We start from the raw sequence: 24226 nt of genomic DNA on the forward strand, positions 1-24226 counted from the left end.
CTCTGCAGCTCAGATAACGCTGCTCAGCATTCTACCACCTTGAGCAGATGCTTTTGCTGCCATGACTCAGTGCTGACAAACACACACACACACACAAAAAAAAAACAATTCCTGACATAAGACTGTGAATAAATTCAGCTAATGTGAAACAGCAGGTGAAGGCAATGGGAAAACATATGGATTAAAAAAAAAAACCAGATTTGTAGTGCAATCAAACCCAAAAAATTAAAATCAGACAATCATTAAAATATATTTTATTCAGAATAAAAATATACAACAATACAATATCAGCCCACAGAACACAATAAAACATTTAGTAAATGTTGAAATTCATATTATTTGACAAGGCAGTAAAAAATTACTCTTCCCAATGAAGTTATTAGCCATCGCCTGGAACGGCATCTGCAAAACAAACACAAAAAGACTACAGACATTACACATATATCTCCTTATGCCTTATTTACCAAAAGCTCAAAGTTCCAGATGGTTCCATCTAGTAACGCGGACCTCAGGAGAGGGCCATCGGGGTGAGTCTCTATAGCGCCTCCTGGAGGCCCGTTGACTGATCTGAAAAGCTGGAGGTGTGAAATTCACAGACAGAACACATCTGTCAGTAACATTCTTATCCATCCCAATAAAATCGCCTGAAGCCGGAGTGGACATGTCTTTACTAGGTGAGATCTCAAATGGAGGACTGGAGTCCTGTTCCCCTGGAAAGTCTATGGGGCTCATTTGTGAAGGAGAGAACACGGTAGCGTCGAATGCCATGAACTTGTCTGCAGGGAAATTCAAAGTATCAGTCTGCTGAGGAGAGCCCAAGATGAGTACGGAGTCATCATGTGGCACATCCACCCGCGGTTCAGAACCCTGACTGTTTTCTTCACGTGGACTCCTTAAGTGGCATCGCTGCTCCAACTGACTGGGTAGGTCAAATTCGTCATTTTCCAGCGTCTCAGACTGCATACCTAAAGGTTCTGGCTGAGCTGTGGACTCTTGAACATTTACTAACTTTGCATAGTGAAGATCTTGGTTCTGTTCTGCACCCAGCAGAGGAGTATGGAGGTCCTGCAAAGTCTGTCGGAGGCGGCGGGGAGAACTTTGAGATATCTGAACGTCCACTCTCTCTTCTTGCCGTGACAGATTCCCAGGCAGCTGTTGTAACAGCTCCAAAGTTGAATTTCGGCTTGCGTCTCCCGGTTCACAGAATCTCTGCACTTCCCCCTGATGGCTCGCTGGATCCTGCCCTGGCAGTAACTCTGGCACACCCTCGTGACTGATGGAGCGCCCAAACCGACGCGCTCCTTGTCTGCGGAGGCGCACAGCTCTCTGGCACCCTTCCTCTCTCTGGGTCTCTCTTAATTGAGGTGGAGCTCTGGAGGTCCGGAGCAGCATCGCTAACGCGCTGAAACTTTTCAGACGTTCGGCCACTGACATACGCTGATGCATTCTCCTGAACCCAAATCCCGACTCCGTCTTCTCAGTTTTTCCGCAATTCACCACGTCACATTTCCCTTCCTTACCTCTACTGCCCATCTTTTTGGTTTTTATTGTGGCATTCTCAGTACCCTGGCCATCTAAGACTCTTATTTCATCAGATACTAACCAAATGCCACCTTGCACCTCAACATCTCCCTCCGCCGCCGCAGTCTCCTCTTGATACCTTGCTTGTTCCAAGGTCACCTCAGGCATGCTGATGGATCTCCTCGGGGGGCGACGTTTCTGGCCAGCCCTCTCATTGGACTCTTTGCGTTCTCGCTTTTCCTCAGGTGCCATCTCTATTCCGACACTCTGACTCCAAGGCTCATTTTTAGTCGACCTTTCTATTGTGATGCTGTTTTTCTCACACTCTGAAGCTTCGACTACATGCTCATTTAGCCTTAGTGTGCAAGGATCTTTGCATGATTGACAGGTCTCCTGCACCTGAGCAGGAGACTCCTGCATCTGAGCAGGAGACTCTTCAGATTCAAACTGTAGGCGACCAGCGGTATTCTCAGCGAAACTGCAGTTCAGAAGATCTGGGTCATCCTCGACTTCTGTAGCAACAATTACTGTATAAGCAAATAAATAAATAAATCTTTTAAGGAAGGCAAAGGCAATTTCCAAATGATAAAACATAAGCCAGTTGAATTTGTCAAAAAAAATGGATTTTTATAAAAACAAACATGCCAAACCTGTTTCAGGGCTATCGATCAAAATGACGGGTATCTTAGTAACAACTTCACTCTCACAGTTTGATGGATTATGTCGACTGACAGACGGCTTTTTGCATTCCATCGACCTCTTTTCAGGATCAATGCAGGCTGCTGTGGTGGTGGCCTAAAGTCGTCGTAAAAACATAAATGCCAGTGAGACTAAACGCCATTGAGACTTTGGTTCTACATCTAAAATGAAAAAAAAAAAGAAATCACGGCATTAGATAAACAATACCTTTCTGATTTCAGAGACATCATTGCTTTCTGCATCATTTGTTCAAAAAAAGACCAGAGTCTTCACACAGTTTCACGTCACAGGAAGTAGTGAATATATCGAGAGGAAATGTACCTAATTTATTTAATGACTTTAGAAGTTTCAGTGAGGTTTCATAAAAGATAACATTCCTCAGAAATCAACACATTTTTAAAACCCGCTGGCAAACGGCAGAAAAACAAAAACCTACAGGGCTGTTGCTGCTGCTGGACAAGGTGAAAAATCGAAGAGAGCGTCTTCTATGGTGACCTTTAACCTCATGTGTGGCAGGCCTAAAAAAAAACCCCAAAAAAACACAAAGATGGACTGACATACCTCCCCCACTTAAGGACACGCCATTAGCTGGTGAAACGAAGGCGCACAAAACAATTCATAATCAGGTTTCACTCAGACGGAAGCATCTGACCTCTGTAACCTTTTGGGATCTCTAATCTGACTTCTCTTCTTTGAAGCACTGACATGGATATGTGGATCCTCTTCCTTGCCCTTAACAGCTTGGGGGCTTAGACTCTTTGAGGACTCTGGTTCTGGTTTATTGCAGGTCAAAGACAAGAGATTAAAAATGATAGAAGATATACATTAAGTTGTATTAGAAATCCTTTAAAAGGTATACTACAACTCACCATCGAAGCAATGGGCACTACTGGACTGGTCATCCCCTCTCAGGTCATGAAGTGAACGTCTAGCCGTTGATTACAGAAACGTATGAGGTCACACAGTAAGTACAATGCAAACATGCATGTACACATATCTTTTACCAGGAACTATGAACTCAGAGCAAAACAAGATATCAGTAAAAAATCACACTTAAAGTCATTCTGTCTTCCAACTGAACAAAGAGTTTACCTCTTTTTGGCAGATCCCTCCACATCAGGAGCAGTTTCCTCCGTAGCTTTGCGTTTGACTGTGACAGGTGACTGAGGGGTTGGGCTTGTGTCATGACAGCCTGCGGTGCAGCCAATGGCATGACATCAAACAGTTGTGCACGGAGTTCATTTGCTATGTGAATTACTCCCTAGTTTCATCAACTGAAGATGAAGCCCTTCCGTATAATAGTACACTCACCAACATAATACATAAAAATATGTTTTACTGTACCTGGCATAACATCTACAGGGTTTGAGGTTCCGGTCGGTGTACGGCTCGGCTTCAGTTTTGTAAATGCGTCCACAAATATTTCTGTGAAAATATTTTCAGCTGTAGTTTTATTAAAGTTTTTTGTTTGTTTCTTTTTAATGTAGTTACACCATCGTAATGGTCTAGAAAAACAAACAAACTCACAAACTGCAAACTGTAGTGCTCGATATCGAAAAGCAGATAGTCCTGGTTCAGGACTTTTGTCCCTCAAAAAACTCAGGGGTCAAAGAAATCTCACCTCCAACACTACGCCTCCTCTGGCGCCGCAGACTTCTGTACACACTGAGACCGGACCTTTTACCCAATTCGGTTCCGTTCGTAGGAGGTGTGGAGTTCCTCAGCTCTGCTGTTCCTAACGTGTCCGTGATGAAAGACGGCACAACTCCTAGCAGATGTGTGACATGAGGGACAACTTGGTGAAATCAGATTTCAGAATTCAAACCTTTTCTGAGGATCTGCACCACGCAATGACACGTCAAAAGTTTCACCACACTAAGCTTAACCGTCTCACCTATTCTGTCAGCATATGATATGAGCACCTTGACAACAGCTGCCTGACGATCCAGTTGTTTCTCTGTGCCCACTGTCAGTTTGGAGGCATTGGGAGGACACTGTAGGAGATTAGGAGCAATTACAAGGGCCAGGCTGCCTACCTCCATTCGATTTTCGTTGCACCTAATAACAGAGGAAAATCTCTAAGTTGAAAACCCATTTGGAGGACAGTACAAGGAGAGTCCTGTAGCCAAATCATTTTTGGGATACAAGCCTCTTTGCAGCTCGACTCAAGAAGGTGCAGAAATATCTGAGAGCCCGTGCGTGAGAAGGAGGTAAGAGGACCGTCAGGAGAAGAGTGGCTCTGTCCCTCACGCCCTCCTGGTCGTTTTCCATTTCCAGCCCCTGAGCCTGGCATAGAGGACCCTGTAGATCAGTAGGGATGAGAGGACATGGCAGTTCCCGCAAGAACTGCTTCAGAAGCGAAGCTACGTCACAGGGCTGCAGTGTTGCTGACTGAGGAGGGGAAAAGACTGGTTGTCCCTGCTCAAGCTCCATCTGTGGGGGTTAACAAGGAAAATGAACCACCGACTCTTGGAATCACTGACATATGGATCTATGTAACGGGAATTTACCTGTTTGGTCACAAAACTTTATTTATTTCACTATTAAAGTTACTATAGCAGAACAGCACCCAGCAAAATCTGCAATAACAGACCCCAAAACACATCATGTTTCCATTTGTGAAGGCCTGCAAACACATACAACCCGAGCTAAAGCTAAACTGAACCGTTGTTAGTCTTACCCTTAAAGCTCGAATGCGGGGCAAAGAGCCTGTTTTCCTGAAGAGACCCTCTGTTTGGAGATGCTCGGACAAATATTCACAAGCTTCCACTAAGAATCTGCGGGATTTATGAGATAAGGATTTCTAGCGTATAGAAAATCATGAGGCTGACAATGACCATTTATTGCGCACACACACACAAGTTCGTTCTTAGTGCCCAGTTTTTAAAAAAAGATGTGGACGTACTGTGGTACTGTGCCCTCCATCTCCGTTAAATAACGCTGGGGCACTAATAGCAGGTCACGACCAAAGGCGAAACGTTTAGTTGGACCCTCCTAGCAGAGACATGGGAGAAGCCCGGCACATTTCTGATTAAGAACATTCGGTATTTTATTTTGTTAGTAAAGCTTGTCAGCGCCCTTGATTACAATACATCATAACTGTTTTGATCAAACTGACAAGCCACAAGGGTGTCTAGGTTCTCTTACCTGTGTAATACTTTGTCCCTTTGTCGACTCTCCATTCAAAAAGTTTTTCCAGTTTTTCACACGTACTCCGAATGCTTTTAAAGCGTGAATTACCGCAACCACGCGCAAACGCTCCTCAGAGAGACAAGGCATTGGCACATGTGACAGTTTGCAAATATATTGGTTATATTAAATAATTAAAAAAAAGTTTAACAGAATATATTATACGTTATCGTCCTTGGCCTCAGGAGACTTCAACTCAGACGACACAATGTTATTTGTGTTGGCTTATACACCAAGATACCGGGAGCATTTTTTCATGTGAGGATCGAAAAACCTGTGTTGGATTTCCGGTCACCTGGACCGAGGAGCTGTGCGCATACTGATAACAATAATAATAAAACTACAAATTATTGTAAGGTAGTACCATCAGCTGTTCCCAGTGCCAACTAATGAAAAGTACAGTATTTTATTCTGCCCTCAGAAACTCAGGGAACTGCTTGACTTAATGAGGCATACTAAGACGTCTTGCCATCTCTCGGACAGCAGAGGGCGGTCATTAGTCGTTTCTCAAATATCGCTCCAGATTGATTGGTCCCTTGACAGAAACTCAAGTTGGGGTAGTTTACGTAACAGTGAATCGCTTTCCGGTTATTTAATACAACGAGACAACAACGATCATTTATTTATTGTTAGCTATGAAGCTTTTCTATAATTTAGAGAAAATATATCTTTTGGGTATTTGTCAATCAAAGGTAAACCATATAATGTTTGGCATATTTATGGAAACTGTTAGACACTGGGCCTGTGAATACGCTTACATGACGTTGTGGCGTTAATTACGTTATTTTATTTTCCCAAAACATGTCTTTATACTTGTATAACAAAGAAAACGAGCCTGTATTTTCATATCGTCCCTGACCGAGTGTATTTTCGCATTTAGTCTTCAGTACACATACATTAGGTTTAAAAAGGTGAGTAGCATGATGCAAAAAAGCTATACAAACATGTTTCGGCCTAATGTTTGAGGAAATGACAGGGTTAAACGACAGTATTCCTGCTTATAAACAAAAACGTTATACACTTTCAAGTTTGATCATCATACATTCTTTTCCCACATTGCATGCCAATTTGAGCTTACGTAACATATCAGTAATACAAATAAACAAAATGAGCTCTTCTCAGTTTAAGTGCAAATGTCAAGTGAAGATATTTCTAGTTTACAATATATATTAGTTAAAAAAAATATATAAATATATAAAAGTTAGAGAGAGGATGGTGCTTTATTTCACTTTAATCTGGTGTCAAAACAGATCAGCTTACTAGGATTCATTTGAGGTCTGTCTGTGAAATTCACGCACACTAAAATGAGAAATTGTCCTAAAAACAATCACATGGACCAGCTATGCAGCTGCATGCTCTAATACAGTTTACACAAAAATTACTGCTACACGTGAGTGGTGAGTGTGACCCAATATAACTAAGTCACTAAGAATCAAATAATTAATTATTATGGCTAGAATCCTTTTCTACAAAGCACTGCGCTTGTTCTTAAATCTCTCACTGTAATTCAGATAACATGTAAAAGGGGTTCCCGCTTTACAACAAAAGCCGAGACATTTTCATGTTAGTGAAGCATATTGTTTATTGATGAAAATTGACAACAAACAATTTTGTGTCCAGTAACATCTCTTGTCACGCATGATGGAAAACTGAGTTTACGGAGATCTTGTTGACATTTACTGACTCAACTATATAAATAATATTTTACACACAGCGCCACCGCAGAACTGTGTGTAAAACACAACATTTTACACATGGTGCCACCAGCTCACTTCATGTTTTGGATGAAGTCTTCTCCTTTCTTGATAGATGCCTTGAGCTCACCCGTGGCATCAGCAACCAGCTTCTCCTCAAAGGCTGTCAGTTTACCAAGACCCAGGTTCTTCTCAATGCCGTTTTTCTGAGTAGGTAGGAAAAAAAAAAAAAAAAAAAAAAAAGATATAAAGACTTATTAATCACACTAGACAATGTAAATTTCCTCAAATCTGTACCACAGATCTGTACAAGGTTCAAAGAGAGAACAAGGTGATATTTCTCTCGCAGGATTTCTCAGTTAGCCAGATAAGTTAAGCCAAAGACAGAGCGATCTAATATGAGGAATAGCAAAGGAACACTCTTCTTGCACAGTCTTGACTTTTGAAGTTACCCAGTTAACCAAGAATCCTGCCTTAGGGTAGCAACCGTTAGTGCACAACTCAACTTTCATCGCTTAGCAACAGCTAATTCTGGCAAAACTGTGCTGAATAAAACTTACCCCGAGGAGCAGTGGTGTGGAGAAGTACTTGCATTCTGTTTCTTCTGACCGGACGTACGCACACTCGACGACACCCTCTTTCCCATTCATGGCGTCCAGGAGGGAGAAAGTGAATCGGGCACCAGCATAAGCCATGGACAGAGTCGCAGAGCCTGTCAACACGAGATTTTTGTTAGTGTGCTGTTTCTTCAGTCAGTGTGCACCGGGACTGAGAAAACACTGAATGGTCTGAATTTACCTGCCCCAGCCTTGGCCTTGACCACCTCAGTGCCTGCCTCCTGAATACGACCAGTCAGAGCAGAAAGCTGATCCTGTGGGAACTCCACCTTGGGTGTGCACTGCCGGAGAAATGATTGGTTGATTTCAATTAGGAGGAGTGTCGTTTGTCACATCTTAGCTTTTGTACTTGTATGTGATGAACTCTACTCAGAACAGGTGTCTGTAGTGGCTTAACGGGACACGCGTTGGTTTTACCTGGGAGATGAGTGGAATGATGGTCTTTCCTGCGTGACCTCCAACAACTGGAACGTTGACACGAGCTGGGTCAAGACCCTAAAAAAACAACAAAACAAAAGTCATTGTGAAGCAATCTTAACGTATTTTAATATACACGCAATCAATAGTGCAGCCTAATTGACAATATGCTTCTCTGAGTAACTGTGGACTGACTTTTAGCTCAGCAATGAATGCGTTTGCTCTGACGATGTCCAGTGTTGTCACACCAAACACTCTGTTGGGGTTGTAGACACCATGCTTCTTCATGACCTCTGATGTGATGGGAACGGTAGAGTTCACCTGCAGATAACAAATTAACAACATTAGCTTGTATCCGTAAAGCAAGCAAAGAGCACAGCTGGATATGAGCAAGACTGGTTTTAGTTAAACCCTAAATTTAAACGATTACCCAAAATGAAAAAAATCTAAAAAAAATAAATAAATAAAATAAAATTCCTATTTCACGTGTTTAACAATTTTCAGAAGCTTTAACCAAGAACGTGAAACATGTTCCGCTTTTACAGCGAACAGGCATGAGCAACAGGAATGAGTCATGTCATGGGCCAAGAGTACAGGTATGTTAAAGAAAATGTGCTTACTGGGTTGGAAATGATGCAGATCATAGCCTCGGGGCAATTACGGGCACAGGCATCAGCCAATGTGGCAACGATGGTGGCGTTGGTGTTGAAGAGATCATCACGAGTCATACCTGAGAAAAAAGAACGGCACAGTTCAGTTCAGATCACTTCACAGTACGATTTCACAAACGTTAATCATATTTGACAGAGACAAGCATGAAATTTAACTGAGGGCTCAGCTCAGAGTCCTGCTGACGTATCTAAATAGCATTTACTTTAGGCTACTTTCAAAATACAGTCTTAGGAAAAATAAAGATGTAAACCCGGTTTAACTAACCAGGTTTCCTTGGGACGCCAGCAGGGATGACGACAACTTCACAGCCTTTCAGTGCAGCACCCAGCTGGTCGGGCCCCATGTGACCTGGCAGAGGGGTAAAAGGTCAAACTGGGTGAACAGAGGAAAGTCATAAAGTGGCACATGAGCCATCAATGCAGAAAACCAGATTTAGCTGTTTGGAGAAGACAAGTCTTAAAATCCCAGATGGAAATAGTCCCATCCACTAACATCACTCAAATGATTAATCAATAGATGAACAATGGTTTGGGGAACTGCCAGTACCTGTGACTTGGGCTCTGGTCTCAATGTGACTGAGGTCTGCAGCCACACCGGGAGTGTGGGCAATATCGTACAGGGACAGATGGCTCACCAATGGGCTGTTTTTCAGCAGGAGGGACAGGGGTTGTCCAATACCACCTGATGCACCCAGCACTGCCACCTTTGCATTGTTCTGCAAGGGAAGTAGTGATGTTAGGTTGGAATTCCTGTAAAAATATGTACTAATCCCATCTGAAGTTCCTATATGCCTTAAAGAACTAAAATATAAAAACGTGGCCTTGTTTTAAACAACTACGGAAAGCAACAAAGACACACGAACAAATCTGTTATTCCTCCCAAAATTTATAAAATCATGCTTAAGAAAGTAAAGTAAAAAGGATCATGTAAAACAAGTCACACCATACAAATCAGCAGCAGAAGGAGCAGCAGCATCAGTATATGCCACCATCTTAACTTGAGCTGTAGTTGTACTACATTCTCAGATGTTACAAAGGTCAAAACTCAATTTCACAATCCAGCCCTTCCTTTTTCTTCAGTGGCCAAATGCCAGAAGGGATATAAAATCCCCATTAATACTCGGATGGAAGAGGATTTTACAACTGGTGTTATAAATTGAAGTATGCAGTTAATATGCTTGTATAGGCCTAATCAGGACCTCTCTGTGGAAAGTAGAGGCCAGATGGTTGTTTCTGAGAGCAAGATACATGTTATGTACTGCATAACCAAGAAGAGTGGCAATTATGTGCAGGGAAAGACGTCTTAGGTTCTTTTTTTGATATCGAAACGGTTACGTGCTACATGGCGCTCGCTGTATTTTAGATTACATTCAAGGTAAAAGGACAGAATCATTCACACGTCTTCAAAAGTCCACAAGTCGATGCAAGGTCCTCATGAATTCAAAAACATCTTACAGCAGTGATGAAGGTCGAAATTCTTTCGTCATATTTTCTTTCGTGCAACCAAATAAATAAATAAAAACTGTAACAACTAAACTGTAACAACCTTTCCAGAGTGCACTGTCTGACCTCTCGAGGAAGTGCAAGCAGCTAATGATAGCGCAGCCTGTGATATCCCAGCAGATCAGATCGAACTGATCCCGTCGAGGGGTGCAAGTCGACAAGGTCGAATAAAACTTCCCTCGCTAGCTTGACAGCCACCATGACGAGCGAGCTAATACTGAATGAAATACGTCCCACGCGAACCTACTATGCTCACTAAAACTGCCTTGACCTTATGATTAAGGCTCCTGGATAGCTTGTTAAATGTCAACTAATTTTAACGTTGACACAATTCGCACAGCGATTTACTACTTGTTTGCCTTACTGGCGTCTTAACAAAAAGTGGCAGTGTTGAAAATTAAGCAGCATTAAGCCAGTTGCTTATTCCATGGATTCGGTGAAACTGATTTCACATGCTAGCTTGCAAACTAACGCAAAGCTAACAAATTTAAAGCTAAACTAGCTCGGTTCAATGTAAGTTAGCACACTAGCATTTTGACATATAAAATCAGATTGCAGTCAGTTTACCTGAGAGGATGTGGATAGGCTTCGGGTTAGGTTTACTGCAGGTCTAGCAATGCGGGAAAACATGCTGGCAGATATTGTGGGTATGCTTTTCTAATAAAAATAAAATATATTTATAGAGCCCGTTTCGGCTATGACTTCTGCGTCCTCTACCACGGTACCCGGTCGAGAACGTAGGAAGTGTGCTACCAAACTTTGTTGAAGCTGTCAGTTTACAATCAGGTATTCGGAATTTCTGATTGGTATAACAGTGATATAGTCGTATTGTCATTGACCAACATTCTTATCAATCACAATGAGGGGCGTGTAATCTTCTATCGACTCACCTATGAACGAAAGATAAAGACAAGCACCGCCTGTATTCTGATAGTACGTGATTGGTCAAAATTGCGCTTCGAAACCTCTCCCATGCAAAGACAGGATTGAACTCCAATAAGACCTGTTTGCAATTCTTCAACGTGACCAGCAGGCTCTGAATAAACGTACAATTAATACGTGTAATTTATGCACGATCGTCAATCAAGATAAAACCAATCTTTTGATTAAATTCTTTCAGTTCCCTCTGACCAACTAGTTGAGTTAGTGCGCACATTAAAAGAACGCTGCATACATGAAAGGAGTCACACAAACTATTATGAAACCATGGCTTCATTAACAACTTTAATTATTCTGAAAACAAGTAATTATTCTGATAGCACTCAAATCGCTTGCCGTCAAACTAACCAGTTCATCCCGCGCCGTTTTCCCTTCAAATCTATGTTTTTTTTCAGATGTCAGTAACCTCAACCGCACAGAGCACCTCATCTTGGAAAAAGAGAAAACATCTTTAAGTAAACTGCCCTTTATTTAAACTTGTGCCTTTCGTATTTTCCATTGTTAAGTGTGTCTCGCTTAAGTGTAGAATTGAATCAAACACTTATCAAGAAGTTTGTTGTCACTCTTTCTTAATAATTAAAAATATATACAAATTTACACTTTTTTTCAAATGGCAAAAAACCAGCTGTTGGTTAATATCAGTGGTTTTGCTATCACAGTCCAATAGGAGATGTCTTTCTCAACAGTCCATGCCACTGTCCAATGGTTGTTGAAAGCAATTTCGTCCAACCAATGCTTGGAACGCCATTTTGTGAACTTCCCTTTTTTCTAACCTTTTTCCCGACTGCGGTGCCTCTTAAATAACCAATCCTCTTCCACGGTTCCTGACAGCTAACCAATCAGAAAAGGCTTTACATGTATGCTGGCTTTATATTTACGGGGCTGCTTCAGGAATGTAAACTATTCAACATGGAGACAGCAGTTGATAAGCTGGAGGCAATGGTAAGCTGCCTGAAACTAAACCTTTAAACAAACATTTTACGCAGAATATATGAATAACATTGTTTCGAGCCTGTTATTGCACATCATGTGATGATAATGACAGTAGTTTAGGGAGATGTACAACATGTTGCGAATCAAATTTTCAGTTTTGTGCCTTTCCTCTCAATTGTATCCATGGTGGGGAAAAGAAAAAAAACGAAAACACGCTTTGGAGGCAAGCTAATTTATTTGCTACGACCACCAGTCAACGAGCTCTTTGGGAATAACACGACAATCTAGCTAACTACATAAAGTAAACGTTGCAATTAAAACATGGCATGCGGCCCAAGAAGTGCTTATTTAGCTAGGGAGACCATTTGTTACGTGCGGTACAATGAGGACAACGAGTACGGGAAAGGCTGCGTTCGAAAAGAGGCCATATCCGTGTCCCCGAGACCGCGCGCTCCCCGTACGTGACCGTTGATGTTTAAAAATGAATCTCCATAAGTCTTCTTCTGAGACTCAACGTCAGCCTTAAGGGTTCAAAAGCAATCACCGCTTACCAAAACAAGAAGCGTTCAACTGAGAGCCAGCTAGGTAAACTGAAATATGCTATTGCATATCCCTCCTCTGCCTGTAGATCATGCCGCTTACAGCTAGCATACCTCTTAGGACTATGGCAGTTTGCTAGCTACGTCCAAAAGCAGACAGATAAATCCAGGTTACCATGATACTAAACTTGCAATGCAAAAGCAGACTACCGTTAACTTTTCCCAGCTCAACATGACAGTTTGAAATCTAGCCACTCACTGATGTCACCGACTGATCGGTCAACTTAAACTTCTATATGCATGGTAACCTAAATCATAGTTCACTTACAGCTAACATCAGAGGGCGCATTCTCTGTTTCTGTTCTCTCTTCATGACTTACATTTCTTTTGAGGTTTTATTGTTTCTATAATTTCAGCACATTATAACTTTTGAGAATCGTTACACGTGAGGAGTGATGATAACTATATGGACAAATTTTTCTTTCAGGATTATTTTATAGGCAGTTTCTCCTCCCAGATTGTCTACAGATTGTCTTCACTCATCTTGCTAAACGAAGACCCCTCAGAATTCATTCTGTCTGTCCAGTGCCCCTTTTATGTTGTACTACTGGTAACCCTGTTATGAAAGCAGTGCAATATTAAAAGGGCATTGGCCAGGGATTTTTCCCAAGGTAGAGTTATAATATGAGGCATGTCAAGTGCTTTGCTTCTAGGGGAGTTAGTGCTTTTGATGCTGTTTACAGGTGCTCTGACTTCATTGCACTACTGTATAGGACAGCTAGCAGTGCAATAGTATTGTCAAAGCGTCTGAAAACAGCTACACACAATTTTCAAAGACGCAAATTGTTGAGGTTTAGATTTTTACAAATATTCATTAATCATGTTACTTTTCCATGTTGTATGGATTCTGACATGTGTATAAAAAGTGTTTGTTTGTTTGTTTGTTCTCTGCAAATATGCAGTGTGTCACACAAATAGGTAATCCATTAATACAACTGAAAATTGATATTGTACGGAGCATGTGCATTATTTCTACATTGATTGTTTTCCTGGATATGTATATCAAGGCCCCAAATCTGTAAATATTGCCCCCACACACAAACACTCAATGGGAAGAGGTTTATTTTTACATTAGTTTGTTGATGGATCAGCAGGTTTTTATAAAAATTTCATAATCATAATTTTCTAAACACAATCAGTTCTTGTCTTCGATTGTTTGTTTTTTTTTTAGTCACTTTATGCCAGAGACCAGGGAATGCACTTCAGAGTTGGTGCTCTCTCATCAAATATGATGTCAAGTGCACTGATGATGACTTATAGACAAAGAAACGTTCATCCCGCACAGTTGCTTAGTTTTACCTCCCCAAGTGTATATGGTAAAGCTGATTGATCCTAATTCCTGGGACCCTATCAGTATTGTCTCTGCTGTCCACTTTGTTCAGAGTAGTGCAATATTGCTTATAGGGTTTCAGGCTTTAGGTAATGCCCTTCTCATGTCACTCTACCTGTCACAGAGTCATCACAAACCTTTGGGATTCACGTTGTTTAAAACGGAAGTGTTATATATATATATATATATATATATATATATATATATATATATATATATATATATATATATATATTTTTTTTTTTTTTTTTTTTACATTAATAAGCTCAGGAATCTACGTAAAGGTCATTAAGAAAAAGTGTATTTTGAGATGATATAACATGGAGACTTGACTCTGCCAACCCAACATTTAGCAAACTGTCCTTGTAGTTCCAGAAAGCCGAGGCGGACCTAGAGTATGTGGAAAAACGGTTGAAATTTGACTTCTTGACCAGCGCCCGAGAGAACGGAGCGTCAGAGGTTAGTCCGTACGCGCCCAACCGTATGCGCTCGGAAAGCAAACAAAAGTTCTCTGTCAGTGCTAAAGCAGACTGCTTATTGAAGAAGAATGATTAAACTTCAAAAAGTCTGACACGCTGGATGTCAGATTAATTGTATGCGTGTCAGTCAAGCCATTGAGATTTGTGTTGTGCCTCTGAATTCAGGAAAACCCAGTTAAACTGTTGGAGAATCTGACCGCCATCAAGGCACGGCATGCAGCTCTGTGTGCAGAGGTGGTGGAGATTGAAGCTGAACAGAAGAAGTCGATGGACTCCATCCGAGAACACCTCAGCACTTCTTTGATGCTCGTCGAAGAGTTGCAGCGCAGGGCTGACGTTGAGGTGCACAAACCTTTTACACGTAAAACTAGACTCGCGAATGCTGGACAGTTTCATAAATCTTAACAGGTACAGTGATTGAAGACATGGTATTTTGTCCGACTTAGATTCCACCACTGACGGAGAAGGAACAAGAGGCAAAAGAGGTTCTCTGCTCATCTGTTGCTTCACTTACTGTAGAGGTAATTTGATGCACAGCCATTGAAATCTGTCTTAGTGTTAGTTGGGTGTGACTGATGCTGATGCTTCCATTTCGATGCAGAATAATTTTTCCATAAGCGCCGACTATTGCAAGACTTAAAAAGCTCTGAGTATAATAAGATTTGCAAGTATCACATTTCAGATTTTGATGTGTGAGTAACTTTCATGTCACTGACTGTATTACAGGCTCCACCAGTGTCTGAGTCTCAAGTCCAACAACAGTCGCAATGTAAGTAAAGAGGATGCATTTATTCATAAAATGTCTTGCTGCTGAGAATATCTCTGAAATGGCACAGCTCTGAAATCCTGTAAAGAAACTGAGGAAGTTCCCTATATGTGTAGGGGTTTTACTGAAAAATATGTGTCTGGAAACTTCTCCGAGTTTAGGAGCGTAGCCTAAATTGTTATAAACAGGAAACTGGCAGCTGCCAGTCCAACTCGAACGCAAGTTCACCGAACACTCGCCTTTTAGAATCAACCAGTTGCGGTAGATGATCTAAATAAATAAAACTTTAATGGACCTTCCCATTTATTTGATAACATAATTCACTAGGCGACGACCGTAATATACATAGGCGCGGAAAGTCGTCCTTTCTCAATTGGACTATTATTGCGAGTATATTTGCGGTCTTTGCGTTCTTGGTCTTGGTGACGTTCTGATTTGATAGCATTAAAACCGGCGTGCGTCGCCTGTGCCAATCTGAACGTTGACCATCACACATACATATATATATATATATATATATATATCATAACACATGACTGAGTAACAGAATAATAGACTGTAAACTTGCATTTATCAAATTATATCAAGTATATGGTCGTGGTGACATACTGATGATGCGGTAACCTAAAAACCACCGTGCATCGGTAATGCCCCTCATAACTTCTGAAAACTATCGCTCATATATTTAGGGTAACATGATTGTACTGTGAATGTTTATTCTCTCTCTGCTGTACCAAAAACCTCTAAATGTGCAGTCGAAAGGAAAAGCGTGTTTAGTGAGGTGGTGTGCGTGGTAATTGGTATTTTTTGCGAAGTGTGCAGGGTTGCAGTCGATACTACAAACGTTCGCCATTAGCTATTGTGCCCGCTCTCAGCACTATATTGGAAATGAAGGTTGTGATTGGGTGATTATCTCATTTAGAAGTCTCGATAGGATGAATTTTTCTTTAAGGTATCGCGTCGTTCTCTGCACTCCTCTGTTCTCAAAGAGATTTTGATTAGGCGGTGTGCATTCCTGCAAGCAAAGGCCTTTCGTCTCGTAGTGCTTTTCCTCGCACATTTCTAAAAGTTGGTGTGAGTGGGCTAATTTAATGAATACACTCCTGAATTCTTGCTTTTAGCGTCACTTGGGACTATTAATCTTCGAACTCCAAGATCCTTGTTGAATATGGGCCTTGCTCTCGGTTGTGAACACCGAACTCTTGCGTAATATGTATTCTGTAAAACACACTGTCATTTCTGTTCTTTAGGTAATACGTTTTCTTTTTGTCTTAAACATATGACTTTAGTGTTTACTATTATTGTTCATGTGCGAAGAATGTTTTCTATGTACACACACACAAGTTGATAACTCCTTCAGTGTTAGCATTGTTTTTAGAGGACTCTTGAAAGTTAATTAATTGTTCATTCTCTTTCCCAGCAACAAAAGAGTGGGTAGAAGTGAGTGAAGCGACATTTGAGGCTGTCCCACGAAGTGTGCGTGTGAACGTCAAGCTAATTGATCTCAATACACTCTACAAGCAACTTTATGACTATTTCTCCTCAGAAAAACGGTATTTGTGCAAACACACTACTTTTGACCTTGAAACTCATGGTTATCCTATGGCAGAGATAAGTTGCTTTGTAAGCTTACCATGGCTTTCATAGAGTTGCGCTGCTTAAAACATGTTCATATAAAACGTGTAGGTTTAATTATATTTGCTTTGACTTTCACATTGACTCTAATAGACAACAAGAATATTTCAGCCCTTGTTATAAATCATTTTGTTTTTATATGGAACATTGTGAATGGCTAACCTTTGAATAATTGAATGATTGGAACCTTTAGATGCCATTGCAGCTGTGTATGAGTGTGTAGCTTTTTCAGATAACCTTGATAGATCATTAACATTTACTGTTTTGTCTGTCCAGAGGCCCAATAGGCCAGCAAAAAATGAAGAAATTGAACATGAAAGTCAGCGACGCTGGACTAAAAACATTACGGCACCTCTCGCTCATTGAACTGGACAAGAAGGGCAACGTTTGCCTGACACAGCAAAGCTGAAAAACAAGTGTAACCCAACGTCTTGTGTTTTGTTTAACCACCCCTGCAGCCGCTTCTCCCCTTCCACAAACATTTCCACAAGCGTTTCTGTTCCTTTCCCAACGTCCCAGTCTCTCAAACGGAGATGGACGCCAGCGTAAGTGGCTGCGTGCGTAGAATGTCACCGTGAGCTTTTCTGCCGGAGAGTGAAGTGGACAGTGGAGACGTTAAGACATTCCACAGGGAATCAAAGAGCACACGAGCCAAGTCTGATCACTCTTCAAAAAAAAAGCCGCGCCGCACAGTTCAAATGGTGCCCAGCCCAAGACGAGAAGATGTCATTCTTGCTCGTGGGCACTTTGTGCTTATCTGAAGAATTTGTTTATAAACCTCCCCCCCCCCCCCCCCCCCCCTTTTAATCTTATACTTCCCATGTTTGACAAACTTAACGCGTCATTTTAAATCCAATGCTTACTTGGGGCAATGTGTTTAGTGGTTGTGTTCACTAATGAAAGCACATTTTCATTTTCGGCGTATATAAATAAGAGGGTAATTTGTGTAGGGCGATCCATGAAGTTTGGATGAAGTGCTGAATTGTTGATAAAGCACTTATTAGCACTGCAGTGGTTTATCCTATAATGTTTTGGACAGAGGCTGAATAAAACCTTAAGATACTTTTGTTTTGTATTATTAGATAAATAAAGGGTTTAAATTGGAGTGGCCGTTCTCTTTTGTTCACTCATCAGAGACCAGCTGTTTCTGTGCAGAGCTGTGCTGTGCATATTGATGATGTACGTTTTCTTATGTCAGATGCTGAAATGCACTCTCTCCTATTTTAAATAGGGTACAAGTGCGTTTCAGCAATTTGTCACTGTGTTTTTCCTGTTGTTATGCGGTATCATTTCCTCTATGCATGCTGTTCTGCTATGTCCCTTCCTTTTTGCGGTCTTTTTTTTTTTTTGTATATACAATGACTGTAATTTAAATCTGATGTAGTTACTGAGGGATGTTCAGAAACGATGGGCATTCCTTGTTACTTCCTGTCCAGCTGAATGTGGCTTTTTTAATAAAAACCTAAAGTGAAAACATCTGAGGCAGTGTTTGAACTTTTGACCTTTTTATTTATTTTGCTTTGAACAGATGACAGCCAGGTATACAAGGATGATGACAGTGTTCCAGGCAAAATCATATCTGAATTAGGCAGTTTCAGGTATCACAAGTATTGTAAGTCGTGTCACATAGAAGCATTTCTGAGAAATAATTTAATGTTGATGTCTTTACAATAGCACCATATTGTGTTTAAAATGATTTCAACAGATCATGGTAAGACTTTCTTTGGTGTTATTTCAGTCCGTCTGATCTATAAATATTTAAAATCTTTATAATTCATTAAAACAGCACAGAAAAATGACAACAATAAGCAAAAACCCAGCGTAACAATGTCATAAAACAGTAATGCAAGTACAAAATGATAAACTGGACACAGCTATAACAACTGTTTATATAACATTTCATTTCATGTGAGGAATCGGAGGAAAAAAACATAAATATGCAGAGATGGCCCTGTTTACAAACAACAAACAGGTAATGAAACTTGACCAACCAAATAAATATTTCTTTGTTATTTGATTAAAAATGGTTTCCAAGTGGTCCTCCTCGTGGATGATATAGGCTCTCACTCAGCAATCGTTTCCAAATGCTTATGAACATTTAAAAGTTGACTGAGATTTGCATCTGTGTTATAATATAAAATGAATGAATAAACTCAGTCATAGCAACGAACATAAAATACTTAAAATAGGAAACATCAGATTGTTCTGGAAAACCCGTAAAACCATAAAACACATTCTCAATTAAATGATACTGGAACTGAAACAAAGCAAACATTAGAGAGATGAAACAGCTATTTTGTGGTGATCCATCTGCAGAGTGGTAATGGAAACGAAAAAGGAATACTGGTTCCATTGTTAGGAATCATTTGGATGACTTCTTATGTGGTTCTCTGTTTTAGTGGGTGTCTGCTCCAAAACAATCACCCTGCAGGAGAAAGAAGGCATTTTGGCAAAGAAAGCACAAGTAGGTAGTTATATCAGAGACAAAGTACTTCAGCTGTTGGGTAATAGCTGAACTTGTTATTATTGATTAACTTCAGTTACTATTTGGGAAACTATTTTGGACATATAAATGAGCTATGATTTAGACAAACACACCCAGATAACAAAGCGGCTTAAGGTTGTTTGCCCTATGGTGCCCAGATAACTGCTCTAAATGGATAAATGTAAAACCTTTAGGGGGAAGTTCATTCTTTTTTTCTTTTTTTTTTTTTTTTTAACATATTTCACATACGGCATAACGTATTACATAACGCTGAAAAAAAAAAAAATCCAAAACGCTTATATGGGTGCTTGTCAGGGTCTTGGATGGTTTTTTTACGATCAATCTTTTGCATTTTTTTTTTTTTTAACTTATGCTCACTTTTCATAATGAAACGCACCACAATGCAATCGAAACTACACTGATTCGGAATGCCGTTTGAAGTGGGGAATGACTCTACCACCCAAATAAATGTTCTTTTTTTAAAATGTCAGCTGGGGGTTTTACACATCGTGTATGATCTGGTTTATATTTCTCATATTTGGTTCATACAGGAAGTGGGACACAGCCGCGGCTTCAACTCTTGCTCTGTGACATAGAATGTGAAAGTGTATTTGCTCAGTCAGCCCACACATATACTTAATGGATTTCAAAATGCAAACAGGCAACATTGGTAAATAGTGCTCTGTTGTGGGGGAAAAAAAAGGTATTAAAAAAAAAAAAAAAATCAGATTGAATCACAAGAAGCTAGACAGTGTATTACGTGAAAAATTTAGGGGGTAAAACAGAGATACTCCAATAAGGGAGATTTTGTACCTGTGAGGTTGGCTCCATGTTGTATTTGCCTCCAGATTCTCTCCCTGTTCATTTATATTTTCTGTAGAAAAGCACAGAGAGCAACTCATGAGCAATCATATTCAGTCTGGAATTCTGGATGAGCTTGTTGTTGTTGTTGTTGTTGCATAGTGTTATAGACAGTGCTGTGGAGTCGGAGTCGCAGTTGTGGAGTCGGAGTCGCAGTTGTGGAGTAGGAGTCGGAGTCGGAAGCAAAATTGGGTTGTTGTCGGAGGTACCATAAATTTCGGAGTCGAGGTCGGAGTCGAAGGCTTTGTGTACTGTCTCCACAGCCCTGGTTACAGAATAGTCACCTGCTAGTGGAACAAATGAGATTCCATCGTTATTTTCCGCTCCTTTCTGGGCTCCTGCTTCATTGCTGTCCCCTCCTGGACACCCTAGCTCCTCACTAACCTCCTCCTCTCTTTGAGGAGTTGGCAGAGAGATCCTGAAATAGAGGAGGGTCACACTCAGTCCTGGGACAGTACTGGGAGTCCTCACAGGCCAGTATGGGAAAGGAGGACACTCACTGTGGCTTATTCTGTGAGACAGGCCCAGGGCTTCTCACGGCTCTCTGACCTGCTGATCTCTCAACCAGCATGCCTTGCAAAACTTCATCCAATGTGGAGTGTGCCCTTTGATGAAAAAGCAGAAAACTCAAAAGGTAATCATGAGTTCTATGGCAATGTATAAGATGCTGATTAAGTTAGAACCGGTGAAAAAAAATGTTTGAGTATGTGCCAAATGCATTTTTTTTTTTTTTAAATCAACGTCTGATTTAATTTGGCTTTCCACATATCAAAAAACCTCAGAGCGGAATGTCGCATATACCTTTGTGTCTCCTCCAGAGAATCAGGAGCCTCCGTAGGCTGAACTGTTCCACTGCTCCTGTGTGTAGACACCTCACCGTCTTGTGTAGAAGCATAAAAATTGTGAGCGTGATCTAAAAACAGAGATAAATAAATATGTGTTAAAATACTGGGTAACAAACATGTTTGATGGTGTATGCCATTAAAATCCATTGCAATGCCATGATATGTGACTTAGGGAAGCGTGTTACCATGTCTTTCAGCCTGTGCACCACCTCCGTCATCAGATACATCATTGTTATTATCTGTTATGTCTTCGTTATTGGAAATTTCCTCCTCATCTAGAACGAGTTCATGGTATAGGCCGGCACGCTGCAAACCTTCACGTTCTTCCTCAGCTTCTAAAGCCATGCTCTCTGCAAAGACATGTAATTTTTTTTTTTTAAAAAAACATTTTCATGTCAGATGGTTGTGAGGGTGGGTATGTACATTCATTTAAGTGTCACACCATGATTTGTGACTGTAGAGTAAGAATTGTGAAGAACCCTGTTAATCAGATAGATTAGACAGACTTCTCATAAAACACACCTTCCTCTTCACATTCTAGCAACAGGGAGGAGCCAGCATCTGGGGGCTCCTCTGGTGAATGGGGAGAGCTGAGAGAATCGGGGCGGTCTGACGCGCAGCTCCTCGTGTCCGAATCATCCGCCTCCTCTTCCGTTTCCGAAGGAGTGGCACCGCGGCGCTCGTCGCTTTGAGTTCTGCCGGGACGGCTCTCGGCGTCCGGACCACGGTTCGGGTCCTGAGCGCCCTCGGTGGGCATATCTGTCACTTCCTGGGCAATAACTCGCGTTGCAGAAGACTGTAGGACACGAGAGACACACATTTTATCTGCTACAGGCTGGACTCACATGAGTACAATAGGAGAACAGAGCTAAAGCTGAGGAGACATGTTAAGTTAGGGGAGAGGGGAGGACCATAGCTAACCGTGCTGCTGGTTCCCTTTTCAGCAGTAGTGTACGTGGTACTCCACGGTGAGGTGTCCAGCAAACTCTGAAGATGTGGGACGGGCCCAGAACAACCTCCAGCTCCCTGCAGGTAGAGACTATGTCCTGAGGCTGTAATAAACAAAAAACAAATAAACAAAAAACAAAACATTCTTTTCTTTGTGTAAGAGAGCGTATGAAAGAAAGCACTGAAATGTTATTTCAAAATCCGAAAATACGCTTTTCAAACCTTCCATTTCTTCCAAATTTGGAATGCCCTGTTGCCAAGAAATTCTAAAGCCACACTGCTCAGACGGAAGTCATTACAGTCTGGGTGAGTGAAGCTAACACAAGCTAGCCACCGTATCTTGGTAAACTATGAGTTGCCCAGTATTAGCCAGTGACATAACATGAATAGAGGAGAGTACTACCGGCAGAGTGAGGGTGGTATAACTCTTTACAAAAGGGAACAGAGTCAATTTTGATTCCCTGGAACACCAGTAACAAACTACTGCAAATGTGGCACCACTGGGATTCAAACTGTCCCGGCCAAAACTGTCTGAGAAACAGTACCTGGGCTGCGTGGGGTGCTGTTGCAGGGGGGAAGGCGTCTGGTATGAGGACTCTGGGATATGCTGTTTTGACCTTCCCACTCCTGGTGCTGAGCAGGAGAGCAGGTGATGCTGGAAATTTCCGCCAACTCTGCCAGCCCTGGCGAATGGCTGCCCCGTGAAGAGCGCGACAAACACAAGTCACAAAAATATCACTCAATGAGCATTCACCAAATTAACGACATAACCCGACAAAGTGCAGATCACGGTATTCCTCGAACCTGGTAGTTGTAATACGGGTCTGTTCACTGACGCTGGGCTTAGGTTCACTGGCTGCGGACTCCTCCTGAGCTGGCTGGTATTCTAGAACATCGTCAAAACACTCTAGAACATTGTCAAAATACTCTAGAACACTGTAAAAACAGAGGCACAGTGGACTTTTCAGATGAACACGTTACAGAACACTGGCACAGGTCCATTACTTAACGCAAATGCTCGTATGGTCAATACTACAGTCCACTTTTATCATGAGATTTTTGGGTTTAACCCTAACCTCTGTAACTGCTTTCCATCGCCAGCTTATTTCCTGCAGTCATGGTACGGCGACACACCTCCACTGTCACATCCAGGTCTTCCTCCTCCTCTTCTTCTGACCTGGACATCTTGAGTGAGCAATAGTGTGTCAGACTTGTCAAATTTACAGTTCATACTTTAAGAGGAGATGCAGTAAATCTCACCTCTGAGCCCTCCTCTCGGGAGGAGGTGACATTCAAATCCCGCCCGGGCGTGAAGAACATACTAGAAGGTTCCACAGGTGACCGGGCACAGTCAGACTCTGAGCTTCCGAATTCCTGAGAGAGCACAATGATGTCTTTCAGCACATTTCTGTTGTTTAAACCCCAAATGACCAAATTAAGTTTGTGTAAAGACTCTTGCAAAACAACACAAGAAACCAGCCAAGGAGTTTGTTCTGATCGGATGTGATAGCTCCTCATGACAAAGACATGCTTTTAACCTCTGTTCCTGATATCTGAGATCCCTGCCAACGCAAACTCTTTCTCCCCTTCATATATTACCTCCCTGTGCCCTGAGGTTTCCCATGCTCCTCTGGACAGATTCAAAGTTTGATTAATAGTGTGGAAGTCTGTTTCTTCCTCACTCTCACTCTGAATGCCTGACACAAGAATGAAAGGATAAGAAAATGAAAACATCAAAAGGTGACTATACAGAATATCATAGAACGGTATCCTCTCTCTCTCTCTCACACACAATCAATTAATCTGGAGATATATGGGCATGTGTACATAGGGTTTACACCGAAGCAAAACCCTTGGCACTGGTCCAGTAGGTGCACAATTGCTTGGCCCTGCGTTAGCTATGATCACCTGCAAAGCTTTTGAAAAGTTGTTCCAGGTCAGCACTTTCAGGAGAATCTGAGGCTGCTCTCTGAGGCTCCGGGCTCCCTCTGGTGTGGTCGTTACTGTGACCCAGGGGGTCTTGCCTTCCCTGCCGTGGCTGCTCCTCCACATCCTCACTCTCACTGCTGCCTGCGGGGCCCACCGGGGTCCCCAG

General features: G+C 41.6%; 3 protein-coding genes across 4 annotated transcripts; 1 reads left to right on the top strand and 2 right to left on the bottom strand.

The window, feature by feature from the left end:
- Positions 1–458: 458 nt before the first annotated feature.
- Positions 459–5499, bottom strand: LOC115828274 (uncharacterized). Its single transcript, XM_030792228.1, has 13 exons — positions 5368–5499; positions 5126–5214; positions 4901–4997; positions 4370–4653; positions 4115–4278; positions 3842–3988; positions 3565–3645; positions 3313–3412; positions 3090–3148; positions 2873–2993; positions 2657–2738; positions 2172–2316; positions 459–2048 (listed from the first exon to the last, which is right to left on the bottom strand). The coding sequence occupies exons 1-13, from the start codon at positions 5497–5499 to the stop codon at positions 472–474; spliced, it is 3078 nt and encodes a 1025-aa protein (XP_030648088.1). The 3' UTR covers positions 459–471.
- A 1466-nt stretch (positions 5500–6965) lies between these two features.
- On the bottom strand, positions 6966–11039 carry mdh2 (malate dehydrogenase 2, NAD (mitochondrial)). Of its 2 annotated transcripts, XM_030792478.1 has the most exons (9): positions 10879–11038; positions 9356–9524; positions 9074–9157; positions 8758–8867; positions 8333–8458; positions 8138–8215; positions 7902–8001; positions 7664–7815; positions 6966–7309 (listed from the first exon to the last, which is right to left on the bottom strand). In XM_030792478.1, exons 1-9 carry the CDS (start codon positions 10939–10941, stop codon positions 7178–7180), a joined length of 1014 nt encoding a protein of 337 aa, XP_030648338.1. In that variant the 5' UTR covers positions 10942–11038; the 3' UTR covers positions 6966–7177. The 2 variants fall into 2 exon arrangements, with proteins under 2 accessions (XP_030648338.1, XP_030648339.1); XM_030792479.1 differs by lacking the exon at positions 8333–8458 and having other exon boundaries at positions 10879–11039.
- Positions 11040–12153: 1114 nt separating this feature from the next.
- ska2 (spindle and kinetochore associated complex subunit 2) lies at positions 12154–17749 on the top strand. Its single transcript, XM_030792766.1, has 7 exons — positions 12154–12192; positions 14482–14571; positions 14757–14933; positions 15038–15112; positions 15318–15360; positions 16778–16910; positions 17269–17749. Exons 1-7 carry the CDS (start codon positions 12160–12162, stop codon positions 17399–17401), a joined length of 684 nt encoding a protein of 227 aa, XP_030648626.1. The 5' UTR covers positions 12154–12159; the 3' UTR covers positions 17402–17749.
- Positions 17750–24226: the final 6477 nt, after the last annotated feature.

Source organism: Chanos chanos, chromosome 15 (assembly GCF_902362185.1).
Source record: "Chanos chanos chromosome 15, fChaCha1.1, whole genome shotgun sequence".
In the NCBI taxonomy this organism is placed as follows: Eukaryota; Metazoa; Chordata; class Actinopteri; order Gonorynchiformes; family Chanidae; genus Chanos; species Chanos chanos.

Coding starts and splice junctions, on each gene's coding strand:
- mdh2 (XM_030792478.1), bottom strand. CDS start 10,941: ATGTTTTCCCGCATTGCTAGACCTGCAGTAAACCTAACCCGAAGCCTA. Junction 9,525..10,878: donor GCCTATCCACATCCTCTCAG/GTAAACTGACTG, acceptor CTTCCCTTGCAG/AACAATGCAAAGGTGGCAGT. Junction 7,816..7,901: donor CAAGGCCAAGGCTGGGGCAG/GTAAATTCAGAC, acceptor TCGTGTTGACAG/GCTCTGCGACTCTGTCCATG.
- ska2 (XM_030792766.1), top strand. CDS start 12,160: ATGGAGACAGCAGTTGATAAGCTGGAGGCAATG. Junction 15,113..15,317: donor TTGCTTCACTTACTGTAGAG/GTAATTTGATGC, acceptor ACTGTATTACAG/GCTCCACCAGTGTCTGAGTC. Junction 15,361..16,777: donor AGTCCAACAACAGTCGCAAT/GTAAGTAAAGAG, acceptor TCTCTTTCCCAG/CAACAAAAGAGTGGGTAGAA.
- LOC115828274 (XM_030792228.1), bottom strand. CDS start 5,499: ATGCCTTGTCTCTCTGAGGAGCGTTTGCGCGTGGTTGCGGTAATTCAC. Junction 5,215..5,367: donor AGGGACAAAGTATTACACAG/GTAAGAGAACCT, acceptor TGTCTCTGCTAG/GAGGGTCCAACTAAACGTTT. Junction 2,317..2,656: donor CCAGCAGCAGCAACAGCCCT/GTAGGTTTTTGT, acceptor CGACGACTTTAG/GCCACCACCACAGCAGCCTG.